The 25090-nt window shown below is 47.2% G+C and overlaps 1 protein-coding gene across 2 annotated transcripts in view; it reads right to left on the bottom strand.

Moving 5' to 3' along the window:
• TMEM94 (transmembrane protein 94) overlaps positions 1-25090 on the bottom strand; it is a 58468-nt gene that overhangs the window by 19391 nt on the left and 13987 nt on the right. Inside the window, exons 1-14 of one of the 2 annotated variants that reach the window (XM_009897945.2) lie at positions 24509-24702; positions 14802-14921; positions 13192-13319; positions 12093-12229; positions 11246-11442; positions 9853-10004; positions 9464-9566; positions 9068-9154; positions 8434-8550; positions 4194-4250; positions 1862-1966; positions 1101-1265; positions 642-851; positions 159-474 (exon numbers count right to left, since the gene is read on the bottom strand). In XM_009897945.2, the coding sequence (XP_009896247.2) occupies positions 159-474; positions 642-851; positions 1101-1265; positions 1862-1966; positions 4194-4250; positions 8434-8550; positions 9068-9154; positions 9464-9566; positions 9853-10004; positions 11246-11442; positions 12093-12229; positions 13192-13319; positions 14802-14921; positions 24509-24562 (1948 nt within the window). In that variant the 5' untranslated portion in view covers positions 24563-24702. Of the gene's footprint in view, positions 1-158; positions 475-641; positions 852-1100; positions 1266-1861; positions 1967-4193; positions 4251-8433; positions 8551-9067; positions 9155-9463; positions 9567-9852; positions 10005-11245; positions 11443-12092; positions 12230-13191; positions 13320-14801; positions 14922-24508; positions 24703-25090 lie in introns of those variants that run through there. The other variant, XM_054170329.1, reaches the window with a different exon arrangement.

Genomic DNA, 25090 nt, shown 5'->3' on the forward strand with positions numbered 1-25090 from the left:
ACTAGACTCTTTTGGCAAGTGAACAACAAGAGACTCAGCTCTGTAACTCCACCTTCCCAGCAACCCAGACTGAGGACCTGTTTCTCTTGTGCTCTAAGCATTAAGTGTCTATTGACAGCTTTGATTTCTCCATCTCTGCTCATCCAATTTCTCCTTACCTATTAGCCTGGCAAGCTCACAGAGGCCCCAGGGCACGTGGACAGGCAGGACAGCGTTGTGAGTCTCCTGGAGGGCAATGTTGCAGAGGTGGTCGGAGAAGCGGCACAGGCGCTCGGTGACGCTGGCATTGCAGAGATTGAGCAGCACATTCAGGCCCAAAGGCTTGAGGGAATTCAAGTGCATGTGCCAGTTGGAGTCATCAAACTGGATGCAGGAGGGGTTCTGCTGGTCTTGGGACAGGCTAAGCATCTCAAGGTGGTAGTCACACACAAAGTCTTCAGCCTCACAAGCCAACACCTCATTGTCACCAACCACCTGGTCCAACAGACAGGGAAACCCTAGTTGGTTACAATGAATACAGCCCAAGTCTAGAATCCCACAGGGAATTCCCACTTAAATTCCCAGAAGAGGAGACTCTATGGGTTTAATCTGCCTTATAACTCCACAAAAGACTAGCCCTGTGCCCCTTTAGTACATCTTACCTGAGTATGCTCCTCCTCTCCACCCTCTGTGTCCTTGCTAAAACTCACGTTGGACCCCGAGGGATGCTTGCTTCTGCTGCTTGGCTTTCGGTGGGCATGGCCATCAGGAGCCTTTGGAGTGTCACTAGACCAGTTGTTCCTCTCCTGCTCATTGGTCATGTGCACTGTGTCTGCCAGAGGGCCAGACAGCAAAGCATCTCTTTCATGGGGCTGCAAGAGACATGCAAAATGAACAGCGGTCATTCAGTGGCTAAAGAGGAGCCACTCCTGAGTCACCTGCTGCTTGAGGAGTCCTGTACAAGTTGATCTCATCCTCCCTGCCTCTTGGTCTTTTACACAAGGAATTATGTCACAGGGCTTCTTTACAAGCAAAGGATTCCCTCTGTAATACCATGTTGTGTGTGTCAGGCAGACTGTGATTAAAGCCAACATAGTACATTATGGATTACATTCACTGACCTCATCTTCCATCTCAGGGTGGCAGAAGGACCGTGTAGAGAGCTCATCAGTCAGATCTTCATGGCTATCATGAGGTGGCTCCACCTTCCCACTGAAGAACAGAACAGTCTCTGGGCTGGGATTTGGCCAGGAAAGAATCCCCTGCTTGTCTACACAGCAGAGCACCTAGAACATCCCACAACACCCCCAAGAAAGCAAAATCTCAGTGAAAATGTCTCAGTGTTCATACAGAGTTGTAAATATCACAAGTTCAGTGAACACAAGGGAGAACAGACAAATCTCTGCCAACCTTCTGTCTGAAGAAACTGCACCTAATAACCCTCCAAGAAATCCAAGGATTCCTTGCTTTAGCAGGATTGATGGGGTGTTTATCACCAATTTTATCTCAGGGTATTACAAAACCAGGCAGGAAGTCAATGAGAAAGAAGCAACTACTCAACCTGTTTCACCAACTAGTACATTACTAGGACCTGAACCAGCTGTCCAGGAGTCAAGAGGACTATGAGACCAGAACCAGAGCTGGGAAACACAGAGATCCTGTCAGATGTCACAGAGTATCTCTAGCCCTTGGTTTAGCCTATAAATGTGCTTGTTGCTTGGACAGGACAGTTATAAACTCTTCTACAAAGGCAGGTGCCTGAAGGGTTTCTAATTCCAGCAGTGAACTGATGGCTACCAGCCTGTGCTCAGGGAAGGACACCAAGAACAATGTAAATGAAACATCCACCTCAGGCCCCTTCTAACAACTCAGCAATACTCACAGTGACAGATCCCAGACTATGGAGCAAGCTGGAAGTGAAGCTCAGAGTTGGGGATTTGCCTTTCAAAACACAGAGGAAGTGGCTCCAGATACAGCGAATCATTTCCTGCCAAGGGAAGCAGAGGACATCAGACAATTAAAGTCCTACTCAGTGAAAGGTGAGGGGAGAAGAGGAAAAAAGGGAGTGTGGCATTACCTGCTTTCAGCTTGAACACACTGATACACTGTAAGTTATGCATTGGTCTCCGTGGGAACCTGTTAACTGATACAGCACTGATTTCCCAAGGGAAAGGCATTTCTTCCCCTTGCCAGAAGATGCCCATAGCCAGAATTCACTGAAACTAACTTTGTCTGTCCAAGAACACAGGAAGGATCTCTGAAGAGATTTAATTTGGAGTGAATCAGTTGCTATCTCTTAGTATTGTTTCCTCAAGTAACTTCCATCCCCTTGGCTTGTAGACTTCGAGGCTTTATGCTCACAATCACCATGCTGCAAATGGAGCCACTGTGGTGAGGTGACCTGGCCCCAGGTTACTAACTGAGGCAGTGACAATGTAGGAAATAAAGCCAAGGTGCCCTGACCACTCCAGCACTACAAATTAACTGTAACCAAGATAGTAATAAACTGAAAGAAGGTGATATTTTGCAACATTAAAACATCAAGTTGGCACCCTTCACATTACACATGAAAATCCTGCAGAGGGGTCTGGATGGCAGCAGTCAATCCAAGCACCAGAGCTGTATGCTTTGCTCTGTGCACTCCTAAAGCCACCAAAACCAGGCTTCAGTGACAGGGTTATTTTACTGCTTTTCAGCTGCTGTTCTGGAATTCTGTCACTGCAGAGCACTTCCCTCAAAGCTCTTTAGGGGCCTGGAGCATCCCTCTTATGAGGAAAGGCTGAGAGACCTGAGGCTCTTTAGCCTGGAAAACAGCAGCCTGAGAAGGGATCTTATCAATGCTGATCAATGTCTAAAGGCTGGAGGGTAAGAAGATGGGGTCAGGCTCTTCTCAGTGGTGACCAGTGATAGGACAAGGGGCAATGGGCACAAACTAGAACACAGAGGAGGTTTCACTTGAATTTAAGGAGAAAATTCTTTAGTTTGAGGGTGGCAGACCACTGGAACAAGCTGCCCAGAGAGGTTGTGGACTCTCCTTCTCTGGAGACTTTCAAAACCCTCCTGTGTGATTTACTCTGGGTGTACCTGCAGTATCAGGGTGGTTGGACTAGATTATCTCCAGAGGTCCCTTCCAACCCCTACTATTCTATGACTCTATGATACAGCCATAAACTCAATTGCAAACCAATCATGAGCTATCACCAGAAAGAAAAAAAACCTCCTAGTTAAACCAGTTCCTCATAAGCAAAAATGTTTGCACAGGTACACAAGGAAAGAAGCAGATCCTCTCGACAAGGGAGGTCAGCTCAAGTCACTCCCTTTAACACCTGAAAAACATCTCAGCTAAATGATGAACTGGCACAGAAAGACAACAAAGTATTCAGCAAAGGAAGTGTCTGTGTGTGTGTGCGCATCCATGAGCATTACTCTGGGAATGGGAGCAAGGAGGTATGGAGCATGTGTGATTCTGGTAAAGTCCAGGGATTTTTAATCACTCCTGGAGTCCATCTGCCTCCTTATGGAAAGGGGAATCTTAATGCCAGATTAGACAGAAAAGAATCTTTCCTCTACCCACCTGTTTAATCTGGATGATGCAATTTATAGAGTGGCCAGATGCAGTTCCTCCCCCAGAACAGGGGCTGAATGTTTACATGCTCCAGCTTTGGATGTACTAGTAATGTGCTTAAGCTTGTTAAGGAGCCTATGAAACAGGATCAGACTTTTTAAAAGCCTGAATACCCCATGGTCCCCCCACCATGGTCCTGGTGCTGATCGCCAGCACCTCCGTTCTTTAGGTCTGGCTTGACGAAGGTTTTTATGGTATGGGCAAAATGCTTCTTTCTGATACACACCATAAAAAGTTTGGTTTGCTCCTGCAACAGGGGGACTTGAAACAGGAACTTTCTTCAGGGCAGGGGGAAAAAAAAAATAAAAGAAAGGTGGATTTCAAACCATTTGCAATATTGAGAAAAGCTCAGCTGGACTCAGTATCAAAGTCACCTCCATCTCTGGTCAGCAGAGCAGCATTCACATGGGGAGGAGTAGGGGAATGATGTGCAACCTGCATGCATAGCAAATTAAAGCAGCAAACGAGTGACAATGGACAACTGACACAAGTAAAAAGGGTCTAGGAACAAGCAGGCAATCGGAGAGGAAGGGAAAGGGTATCATGAAGTTCTGCAGAGAAGATGGAAGAAAATAATTCATAATAGTACCTGAGAAGATACCATCTCTGTGTAGCTGCTGAGAGTGTCCTCTGAAAACTTAGCAAGCTGCAGCAAGAGAAGAGACCAGTTACTATAATCATGCTCAGAAACATGGCATGAGGAACATCCTTCCCTAAATGCTGTGGAGAGCAGAAGGGAAGAGTCCTGCTCCGAGGGCATCGCTGCACCGAGGCAGAGCAATCATTCACCGAAGCAATTAAGTCTTTAATGGACTCTGTCTTTATCTACTTGTGAAGCACAAAGTGCTTGGTGCTGTACATCACAGAAGAACACACAGTCATTACCTAAATGTCACAGAGAAAATAATAGCAATTAGACCCTGAGGAGGCTCCTTCTGGGTGGTTATTTTTAGACAGAAAGAGCCAGGATTGACTGATCTGGTTTTAAGCCACATGGGTCAGCTAGAAGGGAGCTGGCAGAGTGGCTCTAACAGCAGGTGCTTGGAACACAATGGGAATGAGGTGAAGTCAGTGAGATGTGGGTAGGAAATGCAAAGGAATTCTAGCAGGGCACCACCATGAGGCTCTTGGAATTACACTGAGAAAGATACTAACTCAAAAGCTTGCATCCAGCACAAAGGAATTCCAGAGCAGCTGTGGTTTTGAAAACCAGTTTAAATGTTAAGTACACGGAGAAGGGAATGTGGTGATCACATTTGTATGTACATAAAAAGGCACCCCAAATAGTACTGCACTGATCTGGCACTTCTAAAAAGGATTGGTTAAAAAAGCTGAGAAAAGCCAAGAGAAATGTGTCAGAAATTATTTACACTGAGAACTACGAAGGGTGGTGGTGCAAGGTTGGATTTGATGATCTCAGAGGTCTTTTCCAACCCAAACAGTTCCATGATAATTGGGAGCTGTTTAAATGAGAGTTTATTAACATTTCAAGCAGCAACAATCCCACAGTAAAAAACAAAAATAAAAGAAGCCCAGTTGTGAGTAAAAGTGAAAATGAAAGTGAAAATTAACATTACATTAAGAAAAACCATACCAGGAGGGTATTAAAATCAGTCCACAGCTTGCTGAGGACAGTGGAAGTGCAAATGACATTGCAGGCGAAGCAGAGGTGTTAAAGCAATATTGCTGTTCCTTACTCGGTGGTGCAATCATAGCATATGAGAACTATGAAATAGTTTCCATTCTAACACCAGCTACTGAAAGTTTAATGTTTAAATTAGCAGGTCTGGACAACTTTCTGCTTCTGCTGATTTTGCACAAGGCTTGAACCGTGGCTTAAGTCCCAGTGCGACGGCAGAAAAGTTAACGCGGTGCCAAGGCCCTAAGAAGGGTGAGGAGAACAAATCAAGTCACCACAGGACCCCAGACAGACTTTGATTTCAGACAGAATAACAGAGCAGCTAATATGAGACTCAATTAAAAGAAGTGGAATAACACAACCAGAGCCAAACACCACAAGTAGAGGAGTAACGAATCTCATCGAACTCTTGGGATACCTTTCTTGACACTGTAACAAATTTGGCTGATAAAAGCAATGCTTTGGACACACCACTTGGTGCTTTGACATGATGCTAAATGCTCTACTGACTTTCTGGCAAAAAGGAAAGCAATAGGGAGGGATTGGGCTTGTTTAGTCTGGAGAAGAGGAGGCTGAGGAGAGACCTCGTTGCCCTCTACAACGCTCTGAAAAGAGGTTGCAGTGAGGTGGGGCTTGGTCCCTTCTCCCTAGTACCAGGTGACAGAAGGAGAGGAAATGTCCTGAAATTGTGCCAGGGGAGGGTTAGGCTGGAGATTAGGAAAAATTTCTTTACTAAATGAGTGGTCAGGGATTGGAATAGGCTGCCCAGGGAGGTGGTGGAGTCCCCATCCCTGGAGACTCTCAAGAAATGTATGGACATGGCACTTCGGGGTGTGGCTTAATGGCCATGGTGGTGTTGGGTTGAAGGTTGGACTCTGAGATCTTAAAGGTCTCTTCCAACCAAAACAATTCTGTGAATACCAGAGAAATGGGGCCCATGTTAAATGGATCAGAAATGCACTACCTCCAAATGGAACAGAAACTGAGGAATTATTTGCAGTAGGTTACTAGCTCAAGCAGGGACAAGTTCTGAGTATTTTGTTAATAACCTGAATGAAAACTAAACTCTCATTTACTGACAGAGACTGTAAACTACAGAGAGTTTGGGGCAGGGTCCAGCAACAAAGAGAACAGACCACTGTTACACAACAGGGTGGACTGCTTGGTAAATGAGCAAACCCATGCACAGCAATGCACAAAGCTAAGGCTGCACACCTAGGCACAAAAACAAAGGCTGGACTTACAGGATGAGGACCCTGTCTTAGAAAACTGTAGGTTATCAGCTAAACAAAGCCTGGCCATGTAAAGCAGTGGCTAAAAGATCTAACATGACCCCTTTGTTGCACTAACATGAGAACACACAAGTAGAAAATCCAAATATTCTGAAATTTAGCACTAGCCCAGCTGTGACTGGAATATTTTGTAGGTGTTGGAGGCTCATAATTCTACAGCAATCCTGAAGCACCGGGGAAAGCTAAGAGGAAAGCCAAGAGAAAGATTAGAGGGTTGGGAGATATGCTTATTGTGACTCCAAGTGCTTCAACTGTTTACCTAACCAAGAGATGGTAAAAGGGAATAGGAGTAGCTACAGCAGACCAGAAATTTGACTGACATGCTCCAAAATCTAGGGGACAAAAGATGTAAATGTTCCAAGGGCTGGAAATCAAATACCACAAAAATTCCCTCTGATGTAAACCACTCATTTTTAGCAGTGAAGGTAAATAATTACTGGAACAACCTATGAAAGGCAGCACAAATGCTTTCAAACCAACATCAAATTCCTTTCTAAAAGGACTGCTGCTGTAGTAATGCAACCTGAGGCAGGGGCTTGTTTGAGGGGGCACTGGTTTGTGTCCTGCAGGATGCCTGACTAAACCAATCATGAGGGTCACCTATGGCCTTGGAAAACCGGGAATCAAACAACTCGAACACAATGGGAGGGAACAGAAGGTGGAGAACAGGGTCACACAGGCCAAGTGATTGGAGATGAAGAGGGTCTTACCTGCTACACTTTGAACAGAGTAGAGAGAAGGAAGGAGTGAAATAGAGAGGCCAAGAGAAGACTGCCCTAAGCAAGGGGGATAATGATGAAGGCACATCACAACGGTTGTTCTGCAGCAGCAGGGATGGAGGGTCATGTTTGAGATGTCACAGAAAGAGTGGAGTGTGTTGCCTGGACAAGTGGAGAAGACAGGAAAGAAGACAAGGAAGGTGCAAATATCAGTGGCAGGGTAAATGGGTATGTTGAGAATGATGAAGCAGGGAAGCCAAGGAGCTGTGGCTTTTCCCAGCCAAATAGCAAGGTGTGAAGGGAGAAAGGTTGCAAAGACAAAAATAGAGCAATGCTGAGAATGGGTGAGAAAGGTGAAGTGGAGAGAACACTGAAAACAGATTTTAAAGGTGCAAACACCACTGAGGGACCTAACAGGTCCTCCATCCCAAGACACGGGCAGATTAGTCATGTACAGCCAACAGAGGACAGAAAACACAGACCTAGGGCCACAGAGGCCAAGGAAGGACAAGAAGGAGAGAGAAACTCTCTCTAATTACAGGCAGAAGAGAAGTTAGCACAGAAGACAAATACAGCACAGTGCATCTCACCAACAGTACCACTAGGACAGAACAAGAGACACCCCTCAGCACAGCCAGTGCAGGATCACACACCCATCAGGCTACAAACTCCATTCCTCAAACCAGCATAAGCACCAGAAGTTCCTCCTACTCCCTGATCCACCACAAAGGCCATGCCTACAAGCAAAGCCCCAGAGCCACAGCAAAGGGCTGGTCTGTCCACATGTTAAAACAGAGGACTGCAGGGGATCTCATGTAGTCCTTCTTTCTCAGTGGCTAAACATTCCCTAGTTATAGCCATCACAGGACATTTATCTTCTTGAGCCCTCTGACAGACTATGTTTAGCTGATAGAAAGCACATGCCCTCAAGAGATTCATGGAATCACTGAAGCTTCCTATCACTTTGGGATATCTGTAGACAGGTTGAAAAAATTAAGACATCTGTTCAAGAAGAAACCACACTGTGCTCCAGGGAGAGGGCACAGCCAGGGCAATCAAGGATTCAAAGCTTTTACAATGACATGGATAAATCTGCTGCATTCATTGTGCTCACTTCACAGAGCTCTTCCCATCTCCTGTCTTTTTCTCTGCAATGATTTGATGTGGAGAGATACCTACCAGTGAGGTGGATGAGGCCATGCTCATCTGGGCCAAGACTCTGGCTTCTCCAAAGGCTGTAGCAAGAACCCACAGAACAGGAAAGAGCAATGGAAGGATGGGTAGGACACCATTCACCTGGGAAAAAAAACCCAATCCTGCAATAACCAACAAGCTCAGAGACAAGAAGCCAGATGGTATCTCTTCCACCACAGTGAGAGCATGGGTAAAAGGCTACAGCAGGAAGGAAGGAGAGAGACTGCACTGGAAGCAATGCAACACAGGGGGAAGCACAGGAGGGGACACGCACACCCTTTAGGGCTTTGTAATCAAGAAGGCCATGAATAAACCACACCAACTTGCAGCTGGTTTTCCTGCTGAATTTGGCATAAACTCTTACAAGTTTAAAGGCAGAGGATACCAAATAGACAGATAGATATACACACACATGGCAAGTGAGGGAGAGCAAAGGACAACCTAGGAGGAATGGCCAGGGTAGAGCTGTTGTCCTGCTCCACTGAAAGCTCCTGGATCCAGCATGCACAAAGGCTGTGCCTAGGACATTGTCACAGGATGAAGCAAGTTGCTGAGGGCCAGAATCAGTCCCAGTGCTGCTCTGGGGAGGAGGTGTGGTGAAGCTCAAAGCTCCCTTTACCTGAAGCTGCAGAAGAGTGTACTGCCAGGAAGCAATTCCAGGAGCTTTGAAAATGAAGCGCACAGCATTGGTGATCAGGAAGCCAGCCTGCAATTCAAACAGAGGTGACACTGTCAGCTAACTGCTAATACTTGGTAGGGAAGGAGTTTTCTCTGCCTTGTAACATTCTCAGAACTGGGAAAGACTGGAAGATATCCTTGGTCTGCTGCTGCACTTCCTCCCTCCACACTCACAGGTAGACAGCTCAGCATCTTTGCTTTGCTGAACCTCCCAAGGTACACACAGTGTCAGCAGCGTGAATTAGGGTCTGGCCTCAATTTCCTGTTGATGGCTGCAAATTCTTCACCTTTATTGACAAAATGTGGCCACATTCACCAGCAAAGAAATGAGACTCACCAGTACAACAGGGACAGCGTATTTCAGCATCACTGACTGCACAGTGAACCTCTCATTGTCCAGTGCTGTCACAGGACGTGACAAAGCCATTTCCAGGCACCACCTGAAAAATGGAATACAGCTTCAGATTTCAGTGACCAAGCAATGAGCTGAACAGTAAGACTTAGTGTGTATGTGGGTTTATATATCAGCCCAACCTACCAGTTCAGGAGGACAATGGCAGACAGACATTAAGAGATATAGAACATTGAGAGGTAACAGAGAAAACACAAGCACACCATACCTGCAAATTCCTGTCCTGGGCTGGCAAGTCTCATTCTTTGCAGACACAACGCAGCAACAAGGACAGGGACAAGCTGTGCAGGCACTGTGCACTGCATTTAACCCACCTGACGTTATCAATTATTGGGGTCTTCAAGACGCGGAAGAGACGATAGAGCTGAGGGTTCTGAGGTCCCTTCTTCACTTCTCCCCTTGGGGAGGGTGGAGGTGAGAAAGGTGGAAAGAGATCTCCTGGCTCCAGAACTATGTGCTCATCATCCTAGGAAAAAAAGCCAGAGAGCCCAAAGGCTGCACAGTCAGGGATTTGTAATCCTGCTACAAGGGACTGGACGTTTAGTCCAGCAGCATCCTCCCCACTGCAAGTGACACAATCCCTGTTTCATACAGTTCTCTCTCTCAAAAACTCATTAGCTAAATTACCTGAAACTAAATGCTTGTGTTGAGGCAGGCCTGGTTATTTCATCAAATTGGGCCTTGGGTAGGCCACACCTTGAGTACTGTGTCCAGTTCTGGGTCCCTCAGTTTAGGAAGGACATCGAGACACTTGAACGTGCCCAGAGAAGGGCAACGAGGCTGGGGAGAGGCTTTGAGCACAGCCCTGTGAGGAGAGGCTGAGGAAGCTGGGGTTGTTTAGCCTGGAGAAGAGGAGGCTCAGGGGTGACCTCATTGCTCTCTACATCTACCTCTCTAGCAATCAGCACCAGAACAAAGGGACACAGTCTCAAGCTGTGCCAGGGGAAGTTTAGGCTGGAGGTGAGGAGAAAGTTCTTCACCGAGAGAGTCATTCGCCATTGGAATGGGCTCCCCAGGGAGGTGGTGGAGTCACCATCCCTGGAGGTGTTCAAGAGGGGACTGGATGTGGCACTTGGTGCCATGGTCTAGTCATGAGGTCTATGGTGACAGGTTGAACTCGATGATCTTTGAGGTCTCTTCCAACCTTAGTGATACTGTGCTACTGTGAAAGTTACAAAGGTGAATTTTGAGCTTTATAGCTCTTCCACTCTCCTGCAAGCAGCATAATCTTTACACAGATCTTGGAACTGATTTGTTAATTTACTTCTACCCCAGGTACTTTATACTATCTTCTTTGTAATAAATCAGTAGTAAGGAGGTCAAAGCAGACAAAATTTCTCCCTTCACATAAAAAACAGGATAAATTAGGGGGTTGTATGTCACATCATCCTGCTGGATAGATTAACTCCACCTATATTTAGCAGCACTTTACAATTTCCCCTTGACCTGGAAGAGATGGAAATTTTGTCCTTTACTCTCACATTGAGACTAAATGGTCTCCCATCCATTGGGTTTGGAGGTTCACAGAGTTGATGCAGTCTGTGTAACAAAGCACCATCCTTGACTGAACTTTGAATTTCAAGCTATTTTCAAGGTCAGAAGAAATCAAACACTCCAAACAGTCTGTACACAGGGAACTGGAGTATCAGCATGAAAATCCTGGGAGATACATTGTTGTATGCCAGGGAAATGAGACAAGCAAGTTACCTTAATCCCTCTCAGAGAAGCAAATGACTCCTGGCCTGGCCTCAAGGCAATGACATCTCCTTCTACTAACAAGCTCACAGGCAGGTTGACAAGATGACCATCCCTGTAGGCCCAGTGCAGGGACCAGGATGGGGCATAAGGCATGTGAAGGTCAGGGTACATGGAGTCTGGCCATTTCACCTCTTTGCCAAGCGTATCTGAAAGCACAAAGTGTGAAAGAATCAAGTGACAACAGTCCTGGAGAGGTCAAGCATAGAGCAGTTTACATTCTGTAGTGCCTATAGTTCCTCAAGTGCTAAGCTCAGCCCACCCCCATGACCTTTTATCATCTCTCTCTTTGATGACCTTCCCCTCTCTCTCCACCCACTATTAACAACTAAACATAGTCATTTTATAACCTTAAATACATATTGGTGCAACAGAAAAGCTAAAGGCTGTCCTTAAAAGTGCCAGGCTGAGCTGAACTGCCTCCTCAGGTTTAAAACCCCCTGTTGAGAGAATGCTCAGGCACTGCAATTGATTTCCTTCTGTTGTATGTTGTGGTACAACCCCACGGATTCCTCTCTCATCATCTGCTAGAAGGCAGATATTTGTGTGAGATGCTGAGGATTTGGATGACTCCAAAGCACAGCCATAACAGACGCCCACCTGACAACACACAGACTGGAAACACATGGCCACAGACAGCTCTGCAGGACAGGCATGAGAGGACACAACGCTGCCTGTTTCTGCGTTACATGGGGGGAGGCTAATAAGCTTCATTAGTAACACGAGTGATCAGCCTTGTGAAAAATGCACTAGGAGGAAAACACAAATGCAAACAAGAGAGAGCTGAATGAGACCTCACCATTTATCTTATCAATGATGGTCTGAAGCCTCCTCTCCACCTCTCTGCACTTCAGTCTCTCTTGACGCCCAATCATGAAGAGATCCAAGAGGAGAAGGAAGAAGAGTGCCAGTGCGTTCACGATCTCAGCACCTTGGCTTTGCACAGCAAAACAGAAGAAAGCAGATGAGGTCTGAGTAAACAAGCAGAACACACTGCCAGCCACCCACAGAGCTACCTGCACACCTGCTCATTCCTACACCCCACAGGCTGAAAAAGAAAAGCAGGGGAGCTACAGTCATAACTTTCCTTTAGATTAACGCCATCGGAGAACTCTGAAAGGAATCATCTCAATTAAAAAATGCCCTTTATGGGGTCTCTTCTATGAGCCACTGTCCTGGTCAGGTTGGTATAGAATCCTCAGTCAGCTGTGGGCTGCATTAGCAGTTTCAGTTAGCCAGGGCAGCTGACCTGAGTTGGCTGTAGGTGAATCCCAGACCATAAATGTCATGCTCAGTGTAAAGGGGGAAGTTTGGTAAGGGCTGGAGTTCCTCCTGATCTCTGGAGGGGTTTGCTTACCATTCTGCTCCTGAGGACTGGTCTGTTTATTGTGACCCCTGCACAGTGACTGAGGAGAGTGTAACTTTGTGCACTTGACATTGGTACTAGTTTGGCTGTTTCATGAAAGCTGTTTTCATTTCAACCTGTGGGTCTCCTCTCTTTCTGATCCCTCTCGCCCTGCTTGGGGTGGGGTTCCCTGGGTGGTGGAACAACTACTATAGTTTAGCTCCAGATACAGGCTAAACATAGACAACCACTAGCTCCTGCAGTTCATAACTATGGTAATGGCTTAGGACTTCTGGAGGTCTAGAAATGCTGTAAAAGGCAAACCACTCAATCTCTCCACAGGACACTCCATGGATCTATTGGAAGCAGAATTAAGTTGGCTTGAGTTTTGTGTAAGAGCCTGAAAGGGACAGAATCACCAGTGTGAGCATGCTACTGCCTAGATACCTAAACACCATGGGGGACAATGCTGTTATGCCAGCCACAGACAGTGGTGAGATGACATAAAGCTGTCACCTTGCTTCAGTTACCCAGCAAAAGAAGGTTTACTTACCTCCCCTTTGGCTGGCTCCCATAGCAGCACAGCAGCAACAGCACTGCCAGAAGCATTAGAGATGCACCAGGCCAGTGGAAACAGGAACAACGGTTACCATGGTAGAGAAAACTGCTCCTCCACACCTCCTACAAAAGGAGAGCAGCAGTCAGTCAGCATTCATCAAACACAGAGCCACACATTTGGAAAACCAGAGGGAGGAAGGATGAAAGCAGCAGCTGATATTCCAGGGTGAGCCCCTGAACATGATACAGAGCATCCCAGATTAGTTATGTGAACGCCACAGCACTAATGGTTGCTCAGCTGCTGAGGCTGGGTCAAAGCTTTTTCCTTTACTCTTGCTTGGAAGAAGGAAAAGGCTTCTGTGCCAGGCTGTGCCCTTGTCACTAACCAAGCCAGGAACACTTCTAAACACTGTGCATAAACACCAGCACTTTGTATTCAACACAGGCAAACCAGAAAACCATGGTGGACAAGGGGACACTGCTGAGCCTCACAGCTTTCTCTCCACCTGACATGGACCCTGCTAGTCCTGAAAGGACTGCCATTAATGGCTCTTGAGGCTCATAGAGCTGTTTGAGCTAGAAAGGGCCTTAAAGATCACCTAGTTGCAATCCCCCTGCCATGGGCATGGACACCTCCTACTAGACCAGGTTGCTCAAGGCCCCATTCAACCTGGCTTTAAATGCTTCCAGGGTTAGAGCACCCACAGCTTCTCTAAGCAACTTGTCCCAGTGCCTCACCACCCTCATGGGGAAGAATTTCTTCTTAATGTCTAATCTCAGTCAAGCTTCTTCCAGTTTGAAGCCACTGCCCCTTGTCCTGTCACTCCAGGCCTTTGTAAAATGTCCCTCTCAAGCTATCCTGGAAGGCTGCTATAAGGTCTTCCTGGAATCTTCTCTTCTCCAGGCTGATCCCTGGGTAGATTCCTTGCCTTTCTCCCAAGGACTTTAGTAGTTCATAGATTCATAGAATTATTTGGGTTGAAGGAGACCTTAAAGATAGGATAGGATAGGATAGGATAGGATAGGATAGGATAGGATAGGATAGGATAGGATAGGATAGGATAGGATAGGATAGGAATAGGGATAGGATAGGATAGGATAGGGATAGGGATAGGGATAGGGATAGGGATAGGGATAGGGATAGGGATAGGGATAGGGATAGGGATAGGATAGACCAGACCAGACCAGGTTGGAAGAGACCTTTATGATCATCGAGTCCAACCTATCATCCAACACCATCTTATCAACTAAACCATGGCACCAAGCACCCCATCCAGTCTCATGCTAAACACCTCCAGTGATGGTGACTCCACCACCTCCCTGGGCAGCACATTGCAATGGCAAATCACTCTTTCTATGAAGAGCAACTTCCTAACATCCACCCTAACATCCTTCCTAACATCCAGATCATCTAGTTCCAGCCCCACTGCCATGGGCAGGGACATCTTCCACTAGAGCAGGTTGCTCAAGGCCTCACCTTAACCTGGCCTTGACTCTGCAGCAGCAGTCTGTGAGGGAATGCGAACAACTCTTACTGAATCTTCAGCTTCACCACTTTAAGAAAGGGAGCCTGAGTGCCCAGCCCTGTGCTGCTTGGTGCCTCACCTTCCAAGAAGTCACTTTTTTCCGTTCCTTCTGATGCCCCTCCAGCAGTGCTGACAGTTGGTCTCTCAGGATCGTGAGGGCTTTCTTTGTGCTAAGGCCCAAACTTGAGGTCATCTCATCCTGAGGTGCCAGAAAAACAAAGTGGTTAGTGCTTTCCTATTCTCTTTTTAGGCTTTCTCCTGCTAGCTGGCTGGCTGACTGAGCACTCTGCTGGTTCTCCATTTTCCTGAAATCATCTTCACTCCTGTGAACTTTAGACTGCTGGCTGGAATTTGAGCACTTAGATAATATCAAGTAAACAAACAGGTCCTGACTATGCTGGATAAATACTTTATCAAAGCACAATACCAAGTCATTGCTGTGAAACAAGATTCTAATCAGCAGAGGCTGAGGACAATACAAAGGGACAGGGACGCTGCTCAGCTCCAAGGTTACACAGGCTGGAACTGGTATCAGCTTGTAGAGACAACTCAACACAGTTACAGCAGAATTTTAATGACAGGATGCAAACAGCACTAGAGAATTTGCAATTCTAAACAAGAGGGATCTGATTCCCCCAGCTGCTTTTTACCAAGCACCTCTGTGGCTACTTTTGACTGAAGCCCCCCCAAATTTCAGTGGTAGGCCATGGATCAGTTCAGGACGGGACATGACTCCAGCATCAACTCTCTGTTTACAAGAGCAAACACTAGAATCTTAAGTGCTGAATTGTGTGAGCATACAAGGGAGGCATTTGGACTGGAAGGAAGCACACAGACTCCAGAGCACTGCTCCCTCAGTGGTTAGCCAAGAGGCAGCAGCCTGAAAGGACATAACCCAGGAGCTGCCACCTGGAAAACGCTGCCATAAGGCACTGGTAACAAGGAGCGGGGGAGCCACTTGCATTTCTGGGGCAAGAACACAAGCACTTCCCTCCCTTTCAAATCACAGACTCTTGAAGTACCCTGAGTGCCAGATCACTGAAAGGGAACCAAGAAGGAAAAGCTGGCAGGTGTCACAGAATGTTAGGGGCTGGAAGGGACCTTGAAAGATCATCCAGTCCAACTCCTCTGCCAGAGCAGGGTCACCTAGAGTAGGTCACACAAGAACACATCCAGGTGAGACTCCACAACCTCTCTGGGTAGCCTGCTCCAGGGCTCTGTCACCCTCACAAAGTTTTCCCTTATGTTGCCATGTAACTTCCTCTGGTTCCTGTTTGCAGCCATTGCCCCTTGTCCCCTCGTTGGACATCACTGAGCAGAGCCTGGCTCCACCCTCCCAACACTCACCCTTCACATCTTTATAAACATGAACGAGGTCACCCCTCATGCTCCTCCAAGCTCAAGAGCCCCAGCTCCCTCAGCCTTTCCTCAGCAGGGAGACGTTCCACTGCCTTCAGCATCTTTGTGGCTCTGTGCTGGACTCTTCAAAGCAGTTCCCTTCTTGAACTGAGGGGCCCAGAACTGGACACAATATTCCAGATGCGGCTGGTGTCCATGACAGGACTACAGCAGACATCAGGGAATTGGTCAGCAGAAGTTCTCATTTGTATTCCATGTTTAAATAGAAACATGCTGAGGGTGTCCAGCACATGGGATATCCTGCAGGTTAGAAATGCTCAGGTGTATCACACTCTGCACAGCAGTGCTGAACACAAAGCAGGCAGGAAGCTTCCCTCTCTGGTCCCCACCAGCGTGACACAGCTCAGGCATGAGCCAAAGCTTCTTCTCAATCCTGCCAAATCCAGCATGGTCTCAAACTGCAGCAGCTCTGCCCTTCAGGAGCTGCATGCCCACACCCAGCTCTGCAAGTGCAGCTCAGCTATGATCTGCACTTTTCTTCCTGTTCCTTAACTGAGTGGTTTCATGATGAACGTTTACTGGAAACTAATCTTGGACTTCAGACTCCTTTGCATTGATGGTCCACTCCACAACTGTCATGTAAGACTCAAGGAGCAGCAAGATAGATGCTCTTTAAACCACCATCTGCCACACACACTCCTCACCTATCAGGGACTGTTTGAAAGAGCAAACTCTGGCCAGGCAGAGTCCAACCATGCTGCTTTAGCTGCACTTTTACAGAACTAAAAATAATCCTGCTGTAGTTTTCATTCTCTGTGTCAGTTTTAGGAATAGAGGAAGCAGTTCTGTGTTGTTCTTGGAAGCAGCCCAGGTAACATCAGCACAGGACTAAACATAGGAGTCTCTCAAAGACTCCCAGAGGAGAAGATGGCAGAGGAGAAGATGGCAGGCAGCAGAGCTGGCAGCAAACCTGCTGCTGCACCACAGGAGTGCTGCAAACAGGAGTGTCTGAGAGTAACACAGAGCAAAGGACAAGAAGGTTTCTCTCTCTCTCTGTTGACAGCTTGGCTGTTTAGGGCATAGCAAAGCACCCACAGAAACACTCATCCTCTCCAACCCAGGAAGAGCAGATGGATAAATAAAAGCCACAGAATAAAAAAGCAGGAATGAAAGAGGGACTTGAACTGAAAGGCAAAGTCTGCTTGGGCACTGAGCTGGTTCCAGTGGATACATCAAGAGCTACAGAAGAAATTAGAGGGAAGCTGCAATTAATGCCAACATCCAGTACAGTCACACAGAGCCTGGAAAGAGGAACTGCCACATCACAGCAGGCAGCAGGCACAAAAAGGCAGCAAATCCAGAGGAAAGCAAAAAGGTTCCTGAAATCCATGCACACCTGCTCCAATCTTTGCACAGGAGTTACTGCTTTGCCATAGATTAGTCCAGGTAAGGGCAGCCACAGAGGAAGGTGGTTGCAGCAAGTGAGAAAGAACAAGGGCAGAGTGTGGCAGGGCTGGGGAAGAAGAGCAGGAAGACCAGGGATTGTTAAACACCCACCCTGACACTTAAAATATGGAGAATTGGGCAAAGCAAGAGGCAGCCTGGTAAACAAATGCTGCAGTCATGTGGGTGAGAGGCTGCCTGTGCTGCCTGTGATAACCAACTGCTGGTGAGCATCCAGGGGAAGGCTTTGGAACCAGGGAATGAAAGGGACAGGCAAGAAGAGCTCCTGCCAAGGGGCAGCTCTAGGTGGTTGCTACAAGAGCTGCCCTTCTAAGCCAGCAACTGCTAATGAGGCATTTTTCAAATGCCCTAAAGTAAACCTTTGTATATGGCAAAAAGCTGTCCCAGAGGGATCAGTCCAGGCTTTCATCAGCTCCAAGTGCTCTTCCTGCCACAAAACAGGAGGTGAGCACCCCAGGGTGAAGAGGCCATTACCAGCAGGTGTCAGTTCATTAACAAACCCCTCAGCATTCCCATCTTTGCTTTGAAAGTTGCTTTCAAAGAGTGATCTGCTGCTTCTCAGGACAAAACAAAAGCAGTGAGACACCTTCCCTCCCTGCTGCCTTAGCAGAGGACTTCCTCTGAAGAACAACAACAAAAAATAATAATAATAATAATAAAAAAAAATAGAAGAAGCTGACAGACAGTAAATTCCAGGTTACAGTGAAAGCAAACCCCTGATGGGTTTCAGGAGGCATTTTAAAAGGCTCTACTTTCCTTCTGCCTGTGCCTAAAGGCAAAAAGTCCTGAGGAGAAAATGAGCAGTTGCTTTTTCCTTTGTCCCTGAGGCTGGTGAGTCTCTTAAGTGCACTTAGGGCTCCTCTGGAGCTGACCCCTGCCCTGGCTATCACAGCCTTGGGCTGAGGCATGATTGAAGGCAGGTAAACACAGGATGGCTGCAATTCTCTGCACTGAGGACGATACCACAGCTCTCAAGAGCTGTAATGTGCAGAAAAACTGCCCAGTGCAGGAGGGTTTGTTTGTCTGTGTGATTTTGCCTTCAAGAGGGAGGTGTGGATTGCACGGGAAGCTGAAAAGAGGAGCGAATTTCTTCACTTTCAGTAGATATCCTGCACGTTAAATGACTATTGAGCTTGCCTGCAAACATTCAGGAATGGGAACCTGAGCTAGCTCTAGCAAACACCCAGATCTAGGAGCCAGTTTGGCTCCTCAGGAAGGAGACAAGAAGCTGCTCAGAGCTAAGAGACAGGGAGCCACAGAATCTCTGGACTTCTCCTTGCCCTTGCTAGTTTGACAGTGGGAAACTAGTGGGCAAATATCCAGTGATCCAGGAGCCTATTTAAATGCTGGGTGACAGAGAAAAGGTTTCCTTCACCTTCCCCATGGGTTGCAGAGGAAAAGAACTGTTATCTTTTGATTTTTCCTCCCACAATGTGCAGTTGTGCAGCCCACTTTCACCCTTACAAAATCACCACTGGTTCCTGAACTCTTCTGAAGTTCCCAACCTGCCCTTTCACACTGAGAACCATCCAAGAATATCTCACAAGGTTATCAGCTCTTCCCACACTTTCTGCTATCTGATAACAGACAGAGGTCTTGCTCCTCCCTTCAAGAGGAGCAAACAAGAAGAGGTCAAAATGTGTACAGGTCAGAAACAGACACAAAACATTTGAATCATAGAATGGTTAAGTTGGAAGAGACCTTAGAGATCATCTGCTCCAACCTCCCCACCATGGGCAGGGATGCCTCTCCACTAGACTTAGCTGCTCAAGGCCTCATCCAACCTGGCCTAGAACACCCCCAGGGAAGAGGCATCCACAACCTCCCTGGGCAACCTATTCCAGATTCTTACTACCCTCATACTGAAGAACTTCTTAGAACAGAACAGAAACAACCAGGTTGGAAAAGACCTTTGAGATCATCAAGTCTAACCTATCACCCAACACCATCTAATCAACCAAACCATGGCACAAAGTGCCCCATCCAGTCTCTTCCTAAACACCTCCAGTGATGGTGACTTCTTCCTAAGATCCATTCTAAACCTGCTCTCCCTCAGCAGTGTGCTGGTTTGCAGCAGTCATACTGACTCAATCTCCACACCAAGAAGAGGCTTAAGCACCCAGGAGGCCTCAAGAAAGGCTGTACCAGTTTCTGCTTAGGTTTAAATGCATAGGACACACCAGGGCTGTTCTTTCTCCTGCATCCCCTGGAAGAGTGTAGGGATAGAATCAGACTGTCACCATGCCTGGTCACATTGAAAGAGGAAGGAATGTAAATTTCTTCCATGCTCCAAGTCTGAGGTCTAAAGCCCACTGGACTTGTCTGGATATATCTGGAGCAGTAGGAGTGAAGTTTGAACACATACATTTTAAGGAGTATTTACTAAACTGAGTTGCTAATCTCTACAACACTTGATTATGCTGGAAAAAGGAAAATGCCAACTCTGTGAAACTTAAAGGAAAACCTTAAGGAAAGAGGCACAAGGGCTTGACAGAACAAGAGGACACAGGCTCAAGCTGCATCAGGGGAAGTTTAGGCTCGAGGTGAGGAGAAAGTTCTTCACTGAGAGAGCTGTTAGGCATTGGAATGTGCTACCCAGGGAGGTGGTGGAGGAGTCACCATCCCTGGAGGTGTTCAAGAGGGGATTGGACATGGCACTTAGTGCCATGGTTTAGTCGTGAGGTCTGTGGTGACAGGTTGGATCTTTGAGGTCTCTTCCAACCTTGGTGATTCTGTGACTTTACATTAATAGATGATACTATGCCATATTCCCATTAACAAACACTAAGGTGACATGCATGAACACAGTAACAGATACATCCAAGTCTTAATATTGGTAACACATTAGCATAACGACATCCTCTTGTGTTTTATATTGGAAAGCTGTCTAGCAGAAAGGGACCTGGGGGTTCTAATTGACAAGCAGCTGAATATGAGCAAGCAGTGTGCCCAGGTGGCCAAGAAAGCCAATGGCATCCTGGCTGGGATTAGAAATGCTGTATCCAGCAGGAGTAGGGAAGTGATTGTCCCCTAGTATTCAGCTCTGGTGAGGCCACACCTTGAGTATTGTGTTCAGTTTGGGGCACCTCAATACCAGAGAGATGTGGAGGTGCTGGAGCCAGGGCAGAGGAGGGCAAGGAAGCTGGGGAAGGGTCTGGAGAATAAATCTTCTGAGGAGCGACTGAGGGAGCTGGGGATGGTTAGTGTGGAAAAGAGGAGGCTGAGGGGAGACCTCATTGCTGTCTACAACTACCTGAAGGGACATTGTAGAGAGGCTGCTGCTGGACTCTTCTCACAGGTAATTAGTAATAGAACAAGAAGGAATGGCCTCAAGCTGTGACTGGGTAGGTTTAGACTGGAGAGTAGGAAAAAATTCTTCACAAGAAGAGTGGTCAGGGATTGGAATGTGCTGTCCTGGAACAGGGTTGTGTCACCAACCCTGGATGTGCTTAGAGTCCATTTAGATGTGATGCTCAGGGATATGGTTTAGGGGAGAACCTTGCAGAGTAGGCTCATCAGTTGGGACTTGGTAATCCTGAGGGTTTTTTTCCAGCCTGAATGTTTCTGCGACTCTGTGCTTTCCACACAGCCTTTACCCATCCCCAGCAGTCTATTTGTTTGCTGTAGCAGTCCATGTTGCTATAACATGTGCTGCTACATCACAGGTGCCAAGGATTTTATTGCTTTTTAAAATAATACTGGAGCACAAATATTTTCTTTGCTTTACAGACCAAAATGAGTTGAATCATCCTCTGTGGATTCAGCCTGCTGCAGAGGAAGGGCTCCTCACCCAGACTGCTGTACACTTCAATCTAATTGTCTCCACAAAGATTGTTTAAACAAATGAGGGAAGGTTTGCTAGAAGCTTCAGTTTCCCTAGACTGCAGATCCACCCCTCTGATTCCATGGCATGGAAAGCCCCTAGGAGGCAGCTGTCAGACTGCTTCACTCTTCCCAGGCTGAACTCACTAGGGCCCTTTTTGAACACTTTTACTTGATTGCTTTTCAGGTTTAAAGAGTTGGAGGTGGGAAGCTGGGCAGCAGAATGTTCTTCTCCTTTTCTGAGAGCTACTTTGCATTCCTTAGCAGGAAAAGCAGGCAGGTTTTCATCCGACAGTGGCATTTGGCAGGCTATTAATCTACTTCAGGGATTGCACCTCCTGAAATTTAAGTAATATTCACAACTTAGAAAAACAAACACCCCAAAACCAAAGGTGAGAAGGAGTGACTCCACCAAATACATTTGCATTTAGTCTGGTAAGGCTGATCCTTGCTTAGGATAAGGTACAATATGAAACAGAGTGGGGGGTTTGGAGTCTCATCAGAGAGGATGGCAGACCCCTCCACTCTGCCCTGCTGAGACCATACCTGGAATACTGTGTCCAGTTTTGAGCTTCCCAATTTAAGAGAGACAGGGATCTGCTGGAGAAAGTCCAACAGGGGCTACAAGGATGATGCACATGAACATCTCTCCTATGAAGAGAGGGTGAGAGAGCTGGGGCTGTTTAGTTCGGAGAAGAGAAGGCTGAGAGGGGATATTATCAGTGTCTATAAATACCTGAGGGGTGGGTGTCAAGATGAAGGTGCCAGGCTCTTTTTGGTGGTGCCCAGTGACAGGACAAGCAACAGTGGGTACCAGCTGGAACACAGGAGGTTCCACCTCAATATGAGGAGAAAATTCTTCACTGTGAGGGTGACAAGAGTCCTGGAGCAGGCTGCCCAGAGAGGCTGTGGAGTTTCCATCTCTGGAGACTTACAAAACCCACCTGGATGTGTTCCTGTGTGACCTGCCCTGGGTGATCCTGCTTTAGCAAGGGGGTTGGACTCAATGATCTCTAGAGGTCCTTTCCAACCCCTAACATTCTGTGATCATATGCATGACAGCACACAATTCCTTGGAGCAATATTTCTTAGCAGGCTGGTGCAAGAGGATTTATTCTTCTTCTAAAGCAAATCATATATCAGTGTGCTACAGTTCTGTCCAACTGCAGCTACTCAGTTAGCGCTCAGACTGCCTGAAATGGCATATCTGTGCTACAGAATGATCCAGATGTGGCCAGCAGAGCCCATGGATTGGCCACCTGGGGCAAAAGTTTCCCTTTACCACCTACAGCCTTGGTCCTGATTATGCTTTTTGCCCTTCCTAGCGCTCACCTGGTTACTTTTGAAAAGAGGTCTGACTCCTAGCAGGAGTGCTTCTCTAGTGACCCATGCTACATGAAGCCTTCATCCTGGCACATTCCTGCTCCACAGGATGATCTTTTGATTAAGACTCTGGACTAACTGCCAGGACAGCTGGATTCTGGTTTTCCTCCTGTCACAGATTTCTGCCTGACTGTAAAATCTGGATGCTCCTCTGCACCCTAATTTCTCACCTCTATAATGGGGCTACCAAGTGTAGTTGTTGTGAAGATTGTAAGATTCACCAACCCACCTGAACACTACTGAAATGCACAGGAAAAAAGAACTGCAGGTATCAGTGTGTACCTGCACAGTTCAGGCAGCTCCATCAAGCAGGTCATGGCTCTGTGGGGATCACTGTCTTTAAAACTGGATGTGCCAGGGAAGGTACAGAAAGTACAATGAACACAGATAGTAAACTTGGTTTAAATGCCACCTGACATGAGCTTGGCAGCCACAGCTCAGCTGCTGGTGGTCTCAAATCAAATGAAACAAGCAAAGCCTTCAGCACAGCAGTGCCCAAATTAATGGACAGAGCAATAGTTAACAAATGCCTCCTTCCTCCATCTGCAGCCACAGTATGAAAGGCAGCCCAGACCTCTCCCTGCCCCTGGACAATAAAGCTCCTACAGTTTCATAACTGAGTGCCTGTGGGGACTCCAGTCTGGACACTGATTTGGAGGTTCCCAGCAGCTCATCCCAGCAGAGGGCCTGCAGAATTACACAGCTGAAAGAGCACAGGTCTCTGAGACCTGGCCAAAGCAACACTAATCAGCCAATTGACTCACCAGTGCATTTTGGTGTGAGCAGGGTCCACTTTCATCCAATGACATTCACATAAAGCACAAAGTAAGATGCCAAGAGGCACAATCAACCTTTCTACATGGGTAATGCAAAGCCCAGTGCTTTGCTTCTCCCTCAGCTAGCAGCAGCTCAAGAGCAGAGACAGAGATGACAGCTCCCCAGGTAACAGCCAGGTCTGGATTGTACATTCCTTAGTCTGTCTCTTTGGTCCTGTCTGCAGCAGCAAATCTCCAACTATAGTTACCTGCCCCACCAGGCTGCTGGCAGGATGAGGCAGTGTTTATGCAGTGCTTTGAAGCTCACCTGTACTATGCAATTATCAAGCTTTAATTACTGTAATTTATCCAGTTACATTATTCCTTCAAGTTCAGAGAGCAGTTAGGGGTCTGTATTTATTCTATTTATTCAGCACACAACACGCTGCTTTATGCCAATGCAGAACTTACTCCAGAGGATGCTAATCCCCTCCCAGAGGCCAGCAATGCTCAGAAATCCACAGAACTTCAGCACATCTTTCAAAACCCTCTTAGCTTCTTCCTTATCCCCACTTAGCTGAAGACTTTGGGGACTAAAACTACGACACAGCCTAGCAGGTGCACCGCATGACATGTTTTAAGGGGATAAGGTGCTTTCACAGCCATAGATCAAAGCCCCTGGGAGAAGCAGACAAATTCAAGTCATGAGGCAGAGGGGCAGCAAAGCAGGAGTCAGCAGCTAAAACGATGTTTGGCCTCTCCTGTTGGTTCTAGGGTTAAATCTGCACTTTAAAGCAGACCTCTCCTCCTTTCTTTCCCCACTACCTCCAGCACCAGGCCATTCCCTAGCTAAAATCATTATTCACTGCCTCACGTCCTGCCATAACCTCTTGGCCCAAACCCTCAAAGCTGTTCACACACCATCACATCAGGCAGGATGCAGGCTGGGGAGGGAGAGAGGGAAAGCCATTTTGAATGGAAATGTTAAGGAAGAGAAACTTACTTTGTGGCATTTGCCTCGGTGGGGGATCCAGAGATCGGCCTGCTTGAAGAGCATCTGGGCTAAATTCCTGTGCAACTTCCCCAGCAACTTGCAGTGCTGCTGCCCTCCAAAAATGAGAGAGCAAAGAGCCAGAGAGAGAGAGAGCAAGGCTGTGCAGAGCACGGCGCTGCAGAGAGTGAGACAGAAGCAGCAGAGTGAAGCACCAGGCTGCTGATTAATTCAGCCTGCTTCCAGTCACGCTGCAGATCCAGCAAGGAGGCGGTGGATGGGGGCTGGGGATGAGGGTGAGAAAGGGGGAGGGGGGGAAGGAACAAGGCAGAGAGAGAAGAAAGTTTGCCCAGGATAGCAGCAGATGCCTGTAAGAATGGTTCATTCATCAGATGGAGCCGACACAGCCAGAATCCCTGGGTTCCCTGCCTGCAGAGATGCATATGCATGCACAGCAAAGGTTGGTGCTGACAGACAGGGGGCTGTGGAAAAGCAGATGGCAAATCAGACAGGACAAAGTGCTATCAAATACACTACAGGGGAAGGAACACCTGAGCAGGCAAGGGAAAAGACTAAATTAAGACAGAGAGACCC

The sequence above is a fragment of the Dryobates pubescens genome, chromosome 20 (assembly GCF_014839835.1).
Source record: "Dryobates pubescens isolate bDryPub1 chromosome 20, bDryPub1.pri, whole genome shotgun sequence".
NCBI classification, from domain to species: Eukaryota; Metazoa; Chordata; class Aves; order Piciformes; family Picidae; genus Dryobates; species Dryobates pubescens.